This window comes from Phymastichus coffea, unplaced genomic scaffold (genome assembly GCF_024137745.1).
Source record: "Phymastichus coffea isolate CEN01 unplaced genomic scaffold, Cenicafe_Pcof_1.1 PCOF00230, whole genome shotgun sequence".
In the NCBI taxonomy this organism is placed as follows: Eukaryota; Metazoa; Arthropoda; class Insecta; order Hymenoptera; family Eulophidae; genus Phymastichus; species Phymastichus coffea.
Genome location: NW_026707041.1, coordinates 101758 through 121757, shown reverse-complemented (window position 1 = coordinate 121757; position 20000 = coordinate 101758). Strand labels below are relative to the sequence as shown.

The 20000-nt window shown below is 35.5% G+C and overlaps 1 protein-coding gene across 1 annotated transcript in view; it reads right to left on the bottom strand.

The window, feature by feature from the left end:
- The window catches only part of LOC131674317 (mitochondrial import receptor subunit TOM20 homolog), a 77780-nt gene that overhangs the window by 19161 nt on the left and 38619 nt on the right, over positions 1 to 20000 (bottom strand). The window contains exon 2 of the mRNA XM_058952915.1: positions 7351 to 7442. Coding sequence (XP_058808898.1) covers positions 7351 to 7442 — 92 coding nt within the window. The remainder of the gene's footprint in view (positions 1 to 7350; positions 7443 to 20000) is intronic.

Genomic DNA, 20000 nt, shown 5'->3' with positions numbered 1-20000 from the left:
TATATAAAGATGAAGACTCTAAAGATGGAGGCTATTCATCGATTCATCAAAAAGAAGCTTAAAAGCGGTTCTTCTGCACGATACCAATGAATTTGCTCCAGTACCTATGGCTGATTACACTTAGATGAAAGAAGAGTATAAAAACCTCAAAGTAGCTCTTAATAAAATCAATTACTCGCATCATCAGTGGCGAATCTGTGGAGATCTAAAAATTCTAGGCATTCTGTTAGGACATCAGTAGCGTTCTATAAAATATCCCTGTTATTTGTGCTTATTCAACAGTCAACAGCGAGATAAACATTATACAAATAATAAATGGCCAAAAAGAACAAATTTTGAAGTTAGTAAGAATAACGTTATTGCTAATCCTCTAGTTAATTTTAAAAACATACTTCTTCTACCTCTCCACATCAAACTTTGCAGTTTGATTCATTAAGCCCTAAACAAAGATGGAAAGTGTTTTGAATATTTGGGTAATCAATTTCAAATTTCTGATCAAAAACTGAAAAAATGTATATTTGACGGACCGCAAAGCAGAAAAATGTTGAATGATAAAATGTTCGTTACTACTATGAATCGAAATGTAAAAACTGCATAGTCAATTTTCAAAGATGTAGTCGAAAACTTTTTAGGAAACGATAAAAGTGAAAAATACAAGAAAATTGTTTCTAATATGCTTAAAAATTTTGGTAAGATGGGATATCTAACGAACTTGAAGCTTCATTTTCTGGAATCTCATGTTGACGAATTTCCTGAAAATGTAGGTGATTACAGTGAAGAACAGGGTAAACGCTTCCACCAGGACCTTAGAGAAATTGAGCGTAGATATCGAGGGCATTGGAATGTAAACATGACGGCTGATTTTTGTTGGATGCTGAAAAGAGACGTTGAATCTTCAGGATTCAAGCTCATAGAAAGAATTAACGTTTATTTGTGTTTAGTTTCATAACTTTTTTCATAATAAAAATAATAAAAAACAAATTAAAAATATATTAATAAAAAAAATAAGTACTGTGATTTCATTAATTTTGCAATTCTACGGAATCTAGATAAGGCCGAATCCATCTCCAGGCAACGATGGTCATGGCGCTTGGTTTGTGGATCATTTTGGTAATGGAGTATGTTGTTCTACTTGGAAAATAAGCCGACACGTATTTATGTATTTTTCGATTACATAAAAATTGTATATGTTATGCAATTTTGAAAATTAACATGAAAATATTGCCTTTATCGAAATTTCGGAAAAAAAATGGCTTCAATATCGATTTTTCACTCAATTCTCGACCTTTTTAATTCATTAGGACGGCATTTTATAGCGTTTTGAATAAGTTCTTCATTTCCGTCGTCAAAATATAAAAAAGTCTAAAATAAAGGAAATATAGCTCTTTTTTGAACAAACACATTTTTGCATTTTTCTTAAAAAACCTATATTTTTTTTTCTTGAAAAAATTGGAGATGATAGGCCTTTACATGTACTTTAAAATGGTATAACTCATATTTGGTTTTTTTTGTTTTTAGCACGAAAAAATAAATAAATAAAAACCGAAAAAACCGAAAGTTTGGATTTTTAAATCGTTATTTATTTTTTCTTATTAGTACTCGTTTTGTTTCTTTTTATATTTTTCAAACGTTTAATTTTTAAAGTTTGTTATCTTCTTACGGTATTCATTTTCTTCGTAGAAATAGACTTTCCTGTCATAGCTGATCGAGGCTTTCGTAATTTTGATTTTTGTTGTTGTCCAGACATTTGAATTTCAGAACACTCATAATCGGCCGTTCGAGCAACATAACATTTGTTTCTTTTTTTTTTTTTATCGTAATTAAATTTCCATATAAGTCATTTCTGAATGCCTGGCTGTTTCTTACTTTTCTGCCATTCCACAAATTTTTGTTCTCTAAATTTTTCGACATCATCACTTTTTAAATATACTAACTTAATAGCAGTTGAATAGGTAGATACTATTTGAACAAAGGTTTCAGCATTTAGTATACTATTCAAAGGATTTCTCAAATTGTTCATTGTAGCATAGTGCTTAAGGAAACCACCAATGCCGTCAGCTGCTCCTTTACCATGTCCAATGGCAGAGAATATTCAGTACCTATTGAATTTGCTGTTTATCAGTTCATATAGTTGAAATCTATTTTTAAATGAGCTGCTGCTCTATCTGATATAATACTTATTGAGTCGAACGGACCATGTTCACTTTTCATTGTGTCTATAATTTTATTGATTACCATTAATGCATGCACTGAATCGTTTATTCCATCATCACTTACAATTACAAAGCTTTTGGTTGTTTTTCCTACATAACATACAGCGGTGAAAATCATTATCTGGTTATTTATACATTGGTTACCTTGAACCTCGTTATTAAGTATAACTGTCCAATTTTCAACGAAGTCCAGATGCATTACTAAATGCTGAGTGTGTTTGCAAGTGAAGATTTCATAGCTTTGATTTTAGTACGCCGAATATTTGGGATGCGCATATGGCCACTTGTAGACATTATGCATTCAATGAGCTCGCTTCGAAAAAACGATAAACTAGCAATCTGTTGTATCAACTCTCCATTCAACCATTTAGCATAACAAATAGTATCAAAATCTTTAAATCCTTCGAATCCTAAAGATGATTTTGTTATGCCATCTGCACCTGAACATGAGGTGCATTCTTGGAAAAAACAAGTCGTCGTGGCTTCAGAACATACTATAGCTGACAATAATTTTTATTCGCGTGAGCGTCTTACAGAGGCTTTTTTCTTTGGCTTTTGATTTTTAGAACCTTTTCTATATGGACCCATTTTTAAGCGTTAAAGAAAAACTTTTAATACACTTTGGCGCGTTTTCGAAGCCAACAGCTGTGTATTGTGATATACGAGGTCTGTCCGGAAAGTATCGGGCCTACCTTTATATTTTCGTGCTAGCGTTATTCTTTATCATCTGGTGGGTGGCATCCTTCAAAGTAACCCCACTTGATTGAATAACACGGTTCCATCGATGTTTCCACTTTTCAAAACAGTCCTGGAACTCACTTTTAGGGATAGCCTTAAGTACACTCGTCGCATTGTTTTCAACCGTTGTTTTGTCATCGAATCGGTGTCCTTTGAGTGGTTTTTTTAGTTTTGGAAACAGCCAAAAGTCACAAGGGGCTATGTCGGGACTGTATGGAGGTTGTCGAAGCAATGCGATATTGTGTTTGCTCAAAAACTGCTGCACAAGATTGAATGAATGCGCTGGCGCATTATCGTGATGGAGAAGCAAGTCACCACTTTCCCAAAAGTGCGGCCGTTTTCTTCTTACTGCGTCGGGCAAACGTTTTAAAATTTGAAAGTAGTATTCTTTATTGATTGTCTGACCTGTTGGTGCATATTCGTGATGTACAACAACTTCACAATCGAAAAAATCCGCAAGACTTTAAGCGTCGTTTCATCACTGTAGATAAAACATGGATACATCACTACACTCCTGAGATCAAAGAATAGTCTAAACAATGGGTTACCAAGGGGGAATCTGCTCCGAAAAAGGCGAAGACAATTCCTTCGGCCGAGAAGGTTATGGCGACTGTCTTTCGGGATTCGCAAGAAATAATCTTCATCGACTATCTGGAAAAGGGTAAAACCATTACAGGCGAATATTATTCGTCATTATTGGATCGTTTGAAAACCGAGTTGCTAGAGAAATGTCCACGATTGGTACACAAAACTCATCTTCCACCATGACAATGCGCCAGCTCACGCCACAGCAGTTGTGACCGCAAAACTGATGGAGATAGGGTTCTAACTCGTTTCATATCCCCCCTATTCTCCAGACTTGGCTCCGTCGGACTACTATTTGTTCCCTAATATGAAAAACTGGCTGGCGGGGAAAAGATTTTATTCAAACGAGGAGGTGATTGCAGAAACGAATGCCTATGGAGCCTATATCCAGACTTAGACAAATCCTATTATTTGGAAGGGATTAACAAACTAGAGCAGTTGGATGAAGTGTACGAGGTGTGATCAAAAAGTAAGGTGAATTTTGAAATTTAGCGGGCTACGTCCGTTCGATCTTCGACTTTTTTATTTGGTTATGTCGGTACGCTCGTCTAGAACATACGTTCCAAATTTCAGCTTTGTAGTATGTTTGGTTTGTTTGTGAGAGGCATCAAGGTTAGAAGTGTTTTGCGTGCTCCACGATTTGCTGCTGTCTAAAAACATGGATCAAAGAGTTTGCATTAAATTTTGTGTGAAAAATGGAATCAAATGTTCCAAAACACTTGAAATGCTGAAAGTGGCATGCGGTGAGTCTACTTTAAGCCAAAATGTTTACAAGTGGTATAAACTCTTCCAAGAAGGCCGAGAAGACACCGACGACGAACCTCGTTCTGGACGCCCCAGTACATCAACAACTGATGAGAATGTTGAAGAAGTGAAGAAAATAGTGTTGGAAAATCGTCGAATTACCATTAGAGAAATTGCTGATGATATTGGCATCTCATTTGGTTCGTGCCAATCAATTTTGACGAGTGTTTTAGACATGAGACGTGTGTCAGCGAAGTTTGTTCCGAAATTGCTCAATTTCGACCAAAAGAAACGTCACATGAGCATCGCCTAAGAGCTACTGAATGACGTCAACGATGATCCAGATTTACTCAACAGGGTTATAACAGGTGACGAAACATGGGTATACGGTTACGACATCGAGACTAAGACTCAATCGTCCCAGTGGAGGCATTCTGAATCACCAAGACCAAAAAAAGCACGCCAAGTTCGATCAAATGTAAAGGTTTTGCTTACAGTTTTCTTTGACTGCAGGGGCGTGGTGCATCATGAGTTCTTGCCACAGGGTAGAACAGTAAATAAGGAATATTACCTGCAAGTTATGCGCAATTTGCGCGAAGTAATCCGCCAGAAACGTCCGAATTTGTGGAAAAATAAAAATTGGCTTTTGCACCATGATAACGCCCCTGCTCACACATCGTTGCTTGTGCGCGAATTTTTGGCTAAAACCAACACAGTAACGATGCCACAGGCACCGTATTCCCCAGATCTGTCCCCCTGTGACTTCTTCTTGTTCCCAAAACTGAAGAGGCCCATGAAAGGACGGCGTTTTGCCACGATTGAGGAGATAAAAACGGCATCGAAGGATGAACTAAACAAGATCACAAAAAATTATTTTTTGAAATGCTTTGAGGATTGGAAAAAGCGTTGGCACAAGTGCATTATATCCGAGGGGGATTACTTTGAAGGAGATAAAATAAAAATTGATGAATAAATAAATATTTTTTGAGAAAAATAAAAATTCACCTTACTTTTTGATCATACCTCGTATAAGCCTGAAAGGAGACTATGTTGAAAAATAAAAAAGATTTATTAAAAAAAATCAAGCAGTTTTTATTTTTGCACGGACTTTTTAAACGACCCTCGTATATTTGTATTCAATTTGATTAATGTACTTGCGATTGCTTGAACAATTTTATATTGATTATTTCGTAATTCTCCAATGACTGAGCAGTACACAACGACCGTTAGCGTCGCTTCACTTTCCTTTTCCATTCAAATGCTGAAACACAGCTAGATACAGCTTAATGTGATTAAAAAGAATAGCAGAGCAAAAGAAGAAAGAGAAAGAAAGAGAGAAATAAGTAAAATTGCTAAAATAGTTACAAATTGATCGCAAATAATCTAAAAACGGCATACTATACGCTACGCATGTAATACTATTATACGCGTATCTCCTCTGTCGCTGTTACCCCCATCATTCGACTATTTCGGTGCGTTCAGTTGAAAACATCCGACTTCCGTGTCGTTTCTGGTCTATTTTGCATATTTTTTTTCTATAACCAGAATAGACATTTTTAAGCGAAAAATATGTACTCGTACTTTTCGAAACTGTTTTTAAAATTCAAATGTAACTTGCCGTTTCAACTGGGGAATCGTCGAAAAATGTCGTATTAATTTGTTTAGACGCTGATTGCGTAAAAAGTAACTGCTTCACAGAATCAGAATTTTGTGCACTTAAAGTAAATATATTCAGCTACTATTATATTAAATCTCAGCTTTGTAAGTTGAAAATTGACAGAGATACGAATTTTTTTTACAAGTGCAAAATATACTGCATTTTCTGATTTTTCTCGACTTGTAATGATGTTACAAAATCGCGCGAAAGCTCATTTCATTTATTATTCAACTACCTACAGCTTTTTCATTGAGACTGTTGCAATCGCTACATTATTGACACAGTTATAGGGAAAAAACAAAAAATTTGCGATTTTTTGCTTAAAATTGTTAATAACCAATTCCGGGACAATATTTTAGTTAAAAAGTATGTTCAATTGAAGAGGGCAACATACTCTATACGATAGTACTATTGGTTCCCTGTCCATAATTATGCCACGAAAGTCTATACTGGTAGCTAGATTGCTTGGCCTAACAGTATGTAAGTTCTAAGCGACTATACGTTTCAAGAGAGGTCACTGTGTCCGAGTGCATACATGCTTACCTGTGCTACTTATTGATGGAGGGGTAAAGCGGAGACATGCAGCACAGAACCACTTAGAATATACTTAAATTTATACTAAAATTTTCACAGTAAACTCTCGAATTATTATACTTTTTATTTTAACTATACAAAATCGGAAAATCGATTTATTTATACTAGGATCCACCCCTTAATCCAGAATAAATTATTTTTGAGGTACTGTTGAACACTTACGACATAGTAATATAATAGAAGGAAACTTTATATCCAAAATTCGTAAAATAGCCTCTACTAAAATACTTCCGCAGGAAATTTTAAGAAAATTTTTCTGAGAAAAGCTTATCTTTAGACTAAACTTAAACATTGAAAATAAGTTCCTTTATACATCGAGAAAAATTCTGATATAGGTAACGGTATTGCAAAGAAATATTCGTCTTCAAATTTTACTTATTTAATACGTATCAACTAGACTAAGTTAATAGTCATGGTAAGTTTTGTTCGATTATAAACATAATTTTCTTTGAATTTTTTTGAAAAACTAATACGTTATTTTCGAGATCATAGGAAATTTACTAAAATATAAGAGCAGTATGTATTGAAAAATTATAGCTATTAAGAATTTTCTCGCTGTACTAATACAATACAAACTTATACTACGATGCGGTCTGTACAAAAGTTTATAAAAGGTTATTATTTTATTTTTATTTTTTTTTAGTATTTCTATGAACATAAATCATATTCTAATAATTTTGTCTCATCTTCAAGATATTTTTAATACAAACAATGCCATCAACTGACAACTTTGACAAAATTAAGCTTTCTAAATTTACTGCTTCATGAGAACTTTCTTGATAAGGTGGAGCGTACCTTATTATAATAATTTAATATTACCTCTTGAATGAAGAATTTTTGAACGACGTCATGGTCTTTCAAATTTGGCACTTTGGAACTGGTTTTCGCTGCTTCTTTTTCTGCTTTTCTACCTGCAATTGATATGATATTGATAAAAATAGTAGATTAAATTCTACAGATTTTGCCTCACCGTTATTCTAAATAAAAAAAACGTGTAACGTATAAAACCTAAATACAACAAAAACTAGTACATTTATTTAGATAAATTTAAAATAGATGATCTGTGAGTATTGTGGTAATATATAGAATAGGCTATTTTAATACTTTCACTTAAATATCTTTAACCAGGTAAAGTTTAACGGAAACTTTTTCAAACAGAAGTTACTGAATTGGTGAAGAGTTATAGTTACATTTATTGTAACCTTGAACATCATTTTCAAGGCCATATGAAGGTTAAATATATTTTCCCTTTTTCTAACTCCGATGTGCATCTCACAAAGAAAGTACCACAACACAATTCAGTGATTTTGATAATTCTTGTATATATATGGGTTATTCTTGGCTATTTCGATTCACTTATAACCCTTAGGTTACGGATTTTTTTTAATTTGGCACAATTTTTGTACACATGAAAGTGAGATTTTTCCCAAATTTTGATGTCGATACATTAATTATATCAAAAGTTATTAATTAAAGAAAAATTATAAAAAATTTTCAATCGGCTATATTTAAAAAACGAATAAAGATATCGAAGTCGGATTTTTTTCAAACTACTTATAATGCCTTAAAATTTCGAACTAATTACAACAATAAACAATAAAAAATTTTTTTCGAAAGTTATTAACTTTTTGTTTAAACAATTGCTAATATCTCAAAAAGTATATTTTTTTTTGAAAAATTCTTGCTCCTGCGTGTTCCTGAGGATTTTTGCTATCGAAATCAATCATAAAATTCAAGAGCCGGACATATCGGAAAGCGTAGCCCTAATCAAAAGAAGAAGCCTATACGTCGCAACGGCAGCGGGATGTCATCGTGGTCTTACGCTGGGCGTTTTCTTCTAATTAGGGCTACACCTTCCGATATGTCGGGCCCTTGAATTTTATGATTGATTTCGATAACAAAAATCGTCAGAAACACGCAGGTGCAAGAATTTTTCAAAAAAAAAAATACTTTTTGAGATATTTTTTAAACTAAAAGTTAATAACTTTCGAAAAAAAATATTTATTGTTTATTGTTGTAATTATTTCGAAATTTTAAGGCATTATAAGTATTATGAAAAAAATCCGACTTCGATATCTTTATTAGTTTTTAAAATATTGCCGTTTGAAAATTTTTTATCATTTTTCTTTAATTATTAATAACTTTTGATATAATTAACGTATCGACATCAAAATTTAGGAAAAATCTCACTTTCATGTGTACAACAATTGTGCCAAATTAAAAAAAATCTGTAACCTAAAGGTTATAAGTCAATCGAAATAGCCAAGAATAACCCAACCCATATATTGTAGTACATTTAAAAACAAGAGATTAATATTTTGTTATCGGCGGAAAAACATATTTAAGAGGTGAATCCACCATCAAAGTTCACTCAATAAAATAGTTTTCTTTTCAAATAACTTTTCATCTAATCAATATGTTTTAGTAAAACCAAGTGGGTAATAATCCTTATGAAAAGTAAAACAAATTCTGGTTTGTTTAGCTTTTGGAGGTTGTAACATCTATTTTTGATAGGTGAAAAATTAAAAAATTAAAATGAATTTAGTTTAGAACAGATATTGACATTTAGAAATAAAATAAAGTTAAATAGTTTCGTTATTTTTAATTAAAGTATAGGGATGGCAACTCTTATTTTTATATACAGGGTGTCCCATTTTAATTTACCACCCCCTAAAACAGGTTAATAATTTGCTCTGAGAAAAAAATGTTTCAAATAAAATTTGTTGGGTTCGAAGGGGGGCATCTTTTGGCTATTTCAGCTGCGACCTTGAACATGACCTTCAAGGTCATTTGAAAGTCAAGACCAAATTTTCATATGAAATGTGCATATTTTATGGCAGATTCGGATTCTACTAAAAAAGAGAAACACTTTTTGTCTGAATCATTTTTTGATCATCAATAGGTAGGTAGCTCTCTCTTTAACTGAAAAGAGAATTTGTTCTAGAAATAAGATGTTTTAGATGAATGTTACTAGCTTCAAACAAAGACAGAGGTATCCTTTGGATCACTTAAGGGAAGACCTTCACGTCCAACCACTTAAGGCAAGACCCCTTCGTTCAGCTAGTCACGGAAATTTCAATGTCTCAAGTGCTCTATCAATTGCCCATTTTGTTGAATGCACATTTGTATTCTCTGCCGAAAACTTCTTTGGACATCTATTAATGTTTGTGGGGTTAACGCCTGGAATGCTGCAACAATTCTCTCCATCATATTTTGTGCCGTCGTCGGGGCTTCCGCGTAAACTCTCTGCTTCACGGCTCCCCCACAGAAAGAAGTCCAATAGGGTCAAATCTGGCGATCGCGCAGGGAATTCACAGATTGGACTACCAATTCCAATCCAACTATTTGGGTATGTCGCGTTCAGAAATCTCCTGACAAGTAGTCGACGATGAACGGGAGCACCATCTTGCTGGAACCACATGTCTCGCCTTATTTCTAGCGGAATGTTTTCTAGAAGAGGTGGAATTTGGTTCTCGAGAATATCTAAATAAAGCTCGCCGTTTAAATTACGGTCATAAGAAGTTTAATATTCCTCCTAGTAGGATGACGAGCGTCCGGATACCTTTCAGCGTACAGCCTCGCTGCAGCCTTGTAATTGTCGTGACATTCTCCCAGAATCTTGATCATGTTGACTATCTCTACTGGCGTGTAGTCAGCCATTATCTGTTGTAGATAGATTTTTTAGGGAATCTTTAATCTTAAATTAATAATTTAATTTTTATTTAATCTGAAATTCAGAAAGTCAATGAAAACCTAATGATGAGAAGCTTTGAGGAACTGTAAGAATTTACAAGCCTTACCAATAGAACGATAACGAAGCAAAAAAATGTCTTTTAGCGAGAAATAAAGCATTTGCGAGAAAAATATTCTAATTCTAATATTCTAATTCCTCGGATAAAATGTAATGGTTACCTGTAAATAAACATTTGACCTTCAAGAAATCTTGATGACCTTCAAATGACATTGATGGCTCTTAAGCAAGTTCATGGTGAAGGTCACTACAGTATGTCCCTCATTAAATCTAGTAACATTCATCAAAATCATTCTTAACTGTGGGAAAAATTCTAACCTCAGTTTAAGGTAGTGATTTTTTCTACTTTTTTAAAGCCGTTTACAACAAAAATTTGGGATTTTTTCAAAAAATGATTCATACAAAAAGTGTTTTTCTTTTTTAGTAGAATCCGAATCCGCCATAAAATATGCACATTTCATATGAAAATTTGGTCTTGACTTTCAAATGACCTTGAAGGTCATGTTCAAGGTCGCAGCTGAAATAGCCAAAAGATGCCCCCCTTCGAACCCAACAAATTTTATTTGAAACATTTTTTTCTCAGAGCAAATTATTAACCTGTTTTAGGGGGTGGTAAATTAAAATGGGACACCCTGTATAATCGATAAAAAGACAATTATATTCAATCTACTTTAAATATCATTTTATTTTCAATTCATTTGTCTTTGTACCAATTTTTTGATAGACTGCTTCACACTTATTTACCACTTAACTGACAATGGATCATATACAGTACATATTTGAATAACTTTCATAATTTGTATTGAATGTAGACCATATTAGGTATGCGACTATTTTTGAGATTGGCTGAATCCAAATCTGGGATTAGAATTACATAATTTCAATTCAAAACGGCATCTTTGAAATACTCAAGGCAGGAAATTTTTTCAAAATTTTTCACTAAATCTGGTATCCGCCAATATTATATATAATTATGCATTCAGTTATAACAAACTAATGCTTATAAGGGTTTGTGAGTGCACTGATCCTATTTCCATCATTACATTTGACCACAAAATCAGTGAAAGGAAAGTAGAGTTTGAAGCGAGGAAATTGTTTTTGTGATCAGAAAATGGTTTTTCCTAATTGTTCTTTTAAAAATGAAAATATATTATTGTATTCTCTCTTTTAACTCTTATTTACAATCCCAACTAATGTCGATATGACGAAAAAAATTAATAACTGAATTTTAAAAAGCTTAAAATTCAAGAAAGAAAAACAATCAAAATTAACTCCCTTCAATCCCTATTTTTAACCTTTTGGATGGATTATTGATTAAAAATAACTATGGGAATGAATTCAGAGGGTCCGAAATCCCCTAGAAACCATATTCATGTACATCTAAAAGTATGGATTGCGGCTGCCAGTTTTAACACGAAAAGTCAGAAAAGTTTTGCCAGTTAAGGGGTTAATATTTACTTTTGCAAAATTTAATACAATTTAGAAGGAACGGTTTTCTAACATTTTTTATTTGTTAAAGTCTGAACAGTAATGATAACAATCAAAAAAATGTTAGAAATATAGGGATTTTTTAGAGCAGCCACAACGTATAATTGCAGCATTTTGACAGTATTCAATTTCGCATTTTGAACTGCAATAATCCTCGAAACTGAAATCAATTGGATTATCAAATTTTTACGAGTTTTCTTTCAGATATCCACCTTTAAATTAAGAATATTTAAAAAGATGTAACGGAGAATCTCGGCTAGGCCGATTTCGTCCATCTGGCTCTCGCAAATATCCGTGCGCCGCGCAAAGCTGAGAGTGTGTGCGTGTGGTACACACACTCATGCTTGGTTTCTGTTTACGAGGTGCTGAACACGGGCTGAGAGAGAGAGAGAGAGAGAGAGAGAACGCTCGAATTTTGAAAGAGTCTCTGCTAGGCTATGAGCAGAGAAAGTCGCGCGCGCGGATCAAACCAAAGGTCACGGTTTTCCGAAGTTGGCCCCGCGACCTCGTCGACGTTTGTTCGTTTTCGGAGACACGCCCGGTGCGCGAACGAGTATTAGAGTGTGAGGCTGGGACGCGCCTAGCCGTGTGCCGAAGGATACTCGGCACCGGTGCGTGTGGGTAACCGACGAGGTGCACGGGTGCGCGCGCGAACAGTTTGGACGTGCTGCAGTACCGAGCAATAGAGAGGCGGCGGAGACAACAGCAGCAGTAATCAATGAGCGAGTTATGGATTGAGGCAGTAGCATTGTAGAGCGAACAAGAGGACGAGAAAGAGGAAAACAGCGACGACAACAAACATCAAGGAGACAGTCAGCGAGGAGCACACCTGTGAAGTCACACTGCAGAGCGCTCTAGCCGTCGGAAAGCTTGAAGGCCGATGTCGGTGCCATGTTTTTCTCTTGTTTCTCTCTCTCTTGCATGTTTGGGCGCCAGGTTATGGGTGGTAGCACGGCAGACCTGCTGACTACGCCGTTGATAGTTTAACGGCGGAAAGTGTTTTGTCGGGCATTTATTGTAACATTTAGTTTTAGACAGGAAATCGGCAGGCTGATCAGCCGATTCACCTCCGCGTTCGGATTTATTATTGTGCCGCTCGTAGTGTACAAGCGCGAGATCGCGTAATGTAACCTATTGTTGACGATTAAAAGATTAGTGTGTTAATCCGCTGTTGTGTTTATTCGCCGTTGTATCACTCCTCATCCCGATTTCGAATCTGTGTGTTTAACGTGTTTATGCTCGACGCGTTATTCAGTCGTGGGGACGTCTTTTGCTTCCCGAATCCCCGAATAAATAATTTGTGCGGACGGCCGCGAGCTACCCAGACCGGAACAGTTGCTAATTCTCCGTTACAAAGATTTAAATATCTTGGTAATGAAAATTGGATATGAACCAATGAATGAAGCCTAACGATAAAAACTGACAAGGTTCACATTTTCACATGTTCAAGTACCACATGTTCTGACCGAACAGACAGAAACAGTGTAAATCAATGTGTGAAGGGACGCATTAAAATTCAAACTGTTGTTGAGACGATGTCTGACGAACAATATAACAGTTGCTGGGGAGTTAACGTATAATTAGTTTGGTTTTCGCAGAAACCAATTAATGATAAGAGCAATCCGAGAGCGGGTGTTGAGGCGGTACAGACTATGCGATGGATCTGCTATTGTACTAGAGCTCTAGTGTTGCTAGCGACGCTGGACGTGAGAAATGCCTTTAATTCGGCCAGGTAAGGGGAGAAACTGTACAGACATTCAGTGTACCTTCCTATTTGGCATGCGTGCTGAAGGATTATCTTTGAGACAGAAACGTAACGTACGAGACGACTGAAAAACAGGTAACTAAACAGATAACCGCGGAGATTGAACAGGAATCCATACTGAAACCAGACTTACAAAATGTGGTCTATGACGACTTGCTAAGCCTGGAGATGCCACAGAGTATATCCCTAGTTATCCACGCAGATAACGACATAGTATTAATAATATTTGCTCGCATTCTAGAGCTGACACAGTTGGCGTTAAGCACAGCCATGATAAGGATTGTCAAATGAATGAGGCAGCATGAATTAAGCCTCGCGCTAGACAAGACATAACTACTGTTACTAACGAGACAGAGAATACTAGCGATTATACCGATAAAGTCTAGGGAGCGGTAAAGGAGCTTGGGGTCACCCTAAATGTGAAACTAACTTTCTGTCCCCATATTCTGATAACAATCGAAAGGGCAACCACAAGGGTAACTTCGCTTAGCTGCCTAATGGTAAATTTGCACGGACCGAGATAAGGAAAAAGAAACAACTGACAAACGATACAGCGATGACAGCGACGTCGACCTAGCTGACGGGGCGAACGATTTCGAAGATGTCGAAGAAGAGGCCTTCGGCCTAAACGACGGCGACGTCCGCACATAAAAAAAAACGACCAACGCAGACAAGATTGGTCCTTCGAGAAAAAGAAGAACCAACATCATCCTGGTCATACCAAAGGATAGAAAGACGTACACATACGAGGATCGTTTGAAAAGTCTGTGCAAAGTCAGAGAGATGGCGCTACTAGTACGTATCAGGGTTATTTTCAGTTAGTGGCATATCTTGGAAGAGCACACACCAAGTTTCAGCCAGATCGGCCAATTACTTTGCGTTTTACATTCGTCTCAATCAAAGAAATCGAGTGGTTGTAAAAAAATGGACGAAAAAGAATTTTGTGTATTGATTAAACATTACTTTTTCAAAGGCAAAACGCCTCAGTAGATTAAACAGAAGCTTGATAAACATTATGGTGATTGTGCACCTTCGATTAGAATGGTTTATAAGTGGTTTCAAAATTTTCGGAGTGGCCATATGAGCATAAAAGACATTGAACGTTCTGGACGCCCTGTTGAGGTTACCACTTCAGAAATCATTGATAAAATCCATGATATGGTGATGGCTGACAGAAAAGTGAAGGTGCGTGAGATTGCTAGTACTGTAGGCATCTCGAGCGAACGGGTACATAATATTTTGCACCAACATTTGGACATGAAAAAGCTATCCGCTAGATGGGTGCCGCAATTGACCAAAAACGAGATCGTGTGAAGTGTTGCAAGAATGGTTTGCAGCTGTTCCAGCAAAATCCGTAAGACTTTAAGCGTCGTTTCATCACTGTAGATAAAACATGGATACATCACTACACTCCTGAGATCAAAGAACAGTCTAAACAATGAGTTACCAAGGGGGAATCTGCTCCCAAAAAGGCGAAGACAATTCTTTCGGCCGGGAAGGTTATGGCGACTGTCTTTTGGGATTCGCAAGGAATAATCTTCATCGACTATCTGGAAAAAGGTAAAACCATTACAGGCGAATATTATACATCGTTATTGGATCGTTTGAAAACTGAGTTGCTAGAGAAACGTCCACGATTGGCTCACAAAAAAGTCCTATTCCACCACGTCAATGCGCCAGCTCACGCCTCAGCAGTTGTGGCCGCAAAACTGATGGAGATAGGGTTCCAACTCGTTTCACATCCCCCCTATTCTGAAGACATGGCTCCGTCGGACTACTATTTGTTCCCTAATATGAAAAAATGGCTGACGGGGAAAAGATTTTATTCAAACGAGGAGGTGATTGCAAAAACGAATGCCTATTTTACAGACTTGGACAAATCCTATTATTTGGAAGGGATTAACAAACTAGAGCAGCGTTGGATGAAGTGTATAAGCCTAAAAGGAAACTATGTTGAAAAATAAAAAAGATTTATTAAAAAAAATCAAGCAGTTTTTATTTTTGCACGGACTTTTCAAACGACCCTCGTATATGCTACGTCGACTTGAATTGGAAATTAATCCTGAGATATCTTAAATAAGCATCTCGTAATATCATAAGATAAAAGACGGGGATGTCATGCATGTTTTCTTTATTCTTATAATAAATCCTTCGGCTGTTCTTCCTTTCTTGTATTTTTCCCCTTTATCAGTTAAACTCTTCCGGAAGTGTACTCTTTACTTTCTTTATCTCTTTTCTCTATCCATTTTTCTAATATTGAATTCACCATATCATTTTCTCTGATATATTTCCAAAAATCCATATTCTTGTGCATTATACCTGTTACATTCCAAAAAAACACATAATATGTATCATTCTTCATTTCTTTTTTATAAACTATTATTCTCTTAATTTTCATTTTATCTATTTTTTTTCAAATCTATTATCTACTGTAACGGGATATAATCGAATTATTATTTACTGATGATAAAGAAGAATTTACTTTGTCCCTCGGCGCGAGGATATCTACTTGATCCGCTTCTGAGATGCACTCAGTTGACATGCATGTCTCGCGCGGCTAAGAACGGTCGCGAAAGCGCGAAACAAAAACAGAGCCAAAAGAGACTGAATTTAAGGTTCTATGCAATGAGCGCAGATTAGTAGGTGGTTAACTAAGAAACGTAACGCCGATCTAATGTAAAATCAACGTCCATTTACTTGATCAACTAACCAACAAAAAAAAACAAAATGAATAGTTAGCCGAGAGGTTTTAGATGTACGCTAATATCAACAAGCACTCACGTTTGTTAACAGCCACAAGTAACGAGAGAGAAAAAATTTTAGATTCTATTTTAGAAATCTTTTTAAATTTTATATTTTAGACATCGCCAAGCAGCTTTAAATTTTTTGAAAAAGAGAAAACTCAACAAGAAATACTTAATAATATAACTTAAAATGTAGTATAGAAAGGAAATATATACGAGGTGTGTTCAAAAAATAACGAGAATTTTCGTTTTATGAAAAAAATATTTATTTATTCATCTACATTAATGTTGTCGCCTTCAAAGTAGTCCCCTTCGGATACAATACACTTATGCCAACGCTTTTTCCAATCCTCGAAACACTTTTGAAACTCGATCTTTGTAATAGCTTTTAGCTCTTTCAGCGATTCGCTTTTAATGTCATCTATGCTTGTAAAACGACGGCCTTTTAATGTTCTCTTTATTTTTGGAAATAGCAAAAAGTCACATGGAGCCATATCTGGCGAATATGGAGGCTGAGACATCGTTATAGTTTCGTTTTTGGCCAAAAATTCACGAACAAGCAATGAAGTGTGAGCAGGCGCATTATCGTGGTGCAAAAGCCATGAATTATTTTGCCACAAATCCGGGCGTTTTTTTCGGATTGCTTCACGCAAACGACGTTGAACTTGTAGGTAGTACTGCTTATTGATTGTTTGACCTTGTGGCAAGAATTCATAATGCACTATGCCATTAAAATCGAAGAACACAGTGAGCATAACCTTCACATTCGACCGTACTTGTCGAGCCTTTTTCGGTCTTGGCGATCCAGAATGCCTCCACTGGGACGATTGAGCCTTAGTTTCGACATCATATCCGTAAACCCATGTTTCGTCACCTGTTATAACACGTTTTAGTAGTTCTGCATCGTTATTGACTTCATTTAGCGACTCCTGAGCAACTTCCATTCGCCGCTGTTTTTGTTCGAAATTCAACAATTTTGGAACGAATTTTGCTGCCACACGTTTCATACCCAAAACATTCGAAAAAATTTGATGGCATGAGCCAACTGATATGCCAACATCATCAGCGACTTCTCTGATTGTGATTCGGCGATCGTTCATAACCATTTCTTTCACTTTTTTCACGTTTTCATCGGTTGTTGATGTGCTTGGGCGTCCGGGTCGTTCGTCATCTTCAACGTTTTCGTGGCCATCTTGGAAACGCTTATACCACTCATAAATCCTTGCTTTACTCATAGCAGACTCACTATATGCCTTTGTTAACATTTGACAAACTTTACTACACTTTATTTCATTTTTTATGCAAAATTTAATACAAATTCTTTAATCCATTTTTTTCACAAACGAAAATCGCCGAGCTCGAAAAACACGTCTAACGTTAGCGGCTGCCACTTAAAAAATAAGCAATGAATATTGCTGAAAATTTTATCGTACTTCAGGGGCATGTGTACCAACATAATAAAAAAAAATTTTATACAAGCGGACTCTCCAAACCCGCGAAATTTAAAAATTCTCGTTACTTTTTGAACACACCTCGTAAAACTATAGAAAGGAAAAATTCCAGGATAATTGGTAAGGAAGAGTATGATTCTACTATGATGTAAGCAGAAATTCACCTCGTTAAGTAGCTAAATGTTGAATTACAAGAGAAAGATAGTCTGCTTAGGAAATACTAAATAAAACAAAGAAAGAGTTAAGTAATGTCCAATCTAAGTTTTTTAAGAACTTACTCATATTTGCCAAAGTAGCTAAGCAAAATGTCACCACTAAGAAAAGCGTTCTACTTCTAGTAATTAAATCAAAATTAGAGAAATAAAGAGATTTACAGGGTGTAACAAAAATACCGAAACGGTCCTGTATTTTTTCAGGTATGGTTTTTTTGAAAAAAGGATAGGGTTAGATCTTTCGTAACTTTTTGCAAGGAATTCAATGGTGACCTTGGATTTGACCTTGAACCTTACCTTTAAGGTTATTTCACGTTCAACTTTTTTTTCAAATGAAAACCCCCCTTTTTCATAGTGGTAATTAAAAGAGCAGGAAATTTTACGTTGAAATATATATCGAGGTTCAAAGTCAAGGACAGACAACCCTAGAGGTCAAATAAAGGTGAAACATGTGTTATTAGGGAAACATCAAATAATGTCGCAGGATTAGTAAAGTACATAAATGACAAATTTTTTTCAAACAAAAACATCTATTTTTGATATCGGCAATGGAAAATTTTACACTGCGATAAATTGTAGATTATAAAGGTCACATCCCCATGGTATCAGTATCGTTGGGAATACAGCTTGTACAGTGATTTTTGGGATCACTAATCACGAACTTAATTTTCTGATGTTTTGGTTTTTACATTTAGCTTTACCCAGGAACAACGGCGTGAATGTAGTAAATACTGTTCCCTTCGGAGTACTTTATGTGAGTAATCCTTTACTAATCCTGCGACATTTTCAGCTGTTTTCCTAACAACACATATTTCACCTTTATTTGACCTCTAGGGTTGTCTGTCCTTGACTTTGAACCTTGATATATATTTCAACGTAAAATTTCCTGCTCTTTCAATTACCACTATGAAAAAGAGGGGTTTCCATTTGAAAAAAAAGTTGACCTTGAAATAACCTTGAAGGTGAGGTTCAAGGTCAAATCCAAGGTCACCATTGAATTCTTTGCAAAAAGTTATGAATGAACTGACCCTATCCTTTTTCAAAAATACCTGACCTGAAAAAATACAGGACTGTTTTGGTACTTTTGTTACACCCTGTATAAGAATGTACTAAAAGAGGTACTTGAAGATATAATTGTTATAGCTAAGAAAGTAACAGAAACTAAAAACAAAATTGCTATATTAAACTATTTTAATAAAAATGACATGTAGATTGTTTTAAGTCAGTTACAAGAAACAATGGGTAGGTAAAAAATATGATATTCTTCAGAAAGAGACTTAAAATATATGGAATTGATAATACTATAATAAAAGATAAATTAGAAGAAGATTAAATACAAGAAATTCTAAGATAGTAAGTTATATTGCAAGATAGATGATTGCAAGGTAATCCATATTTTCAAAATCAAAATAATAGAATGCAAAATGTAATTATTAATCAACATGGAATTACGCACAGCTATATAAGATACAATAACAGTAGAATATACGAGGGTGGGAAAATATGTCCTTAGAAAATTCAAGAGATAGTGCGCAAAGCATCACAACTTATGTCGCCATTGCTCGCGTCACTTCTAAATAGAGTGCTGCCAAAGTTTTAGTCAGATTCATCAAGCAATTCCAATTTTATCGTCGATCAACTTTTGCTTAGTGTTAACGATAAAAAAAGTGAGTTAACGGTGATGAAACATTTTAATTTAAAAAGTCTTACACCGAAAAACATTAAAGTTCAGGTAGATGCAATTCATGATGTATCTGCTCCTGTGCTTACCACCGTAGACGTGAGTATTCTGGAAATGATCGATAAAATCCACGACATAATATTAAGTTATCGAAGAATAAAATTACGCGACCACAGGGGTATCAAAAGGTACAGTTTTTCGATTCCGATTTTGTATGAGAAATTAGACATGAGAAAAATTTCTGCAAAATGAGTACCGCGCTTGCTCTCAGCTATGAACAGATGCAGTTGTCTGGTTACCGCTGAGCCTTCTTGGTGTGCACCCACCATTATCGAGTTGACTTTCTGCATCGATTCATAATTGTAAACAAAACATAA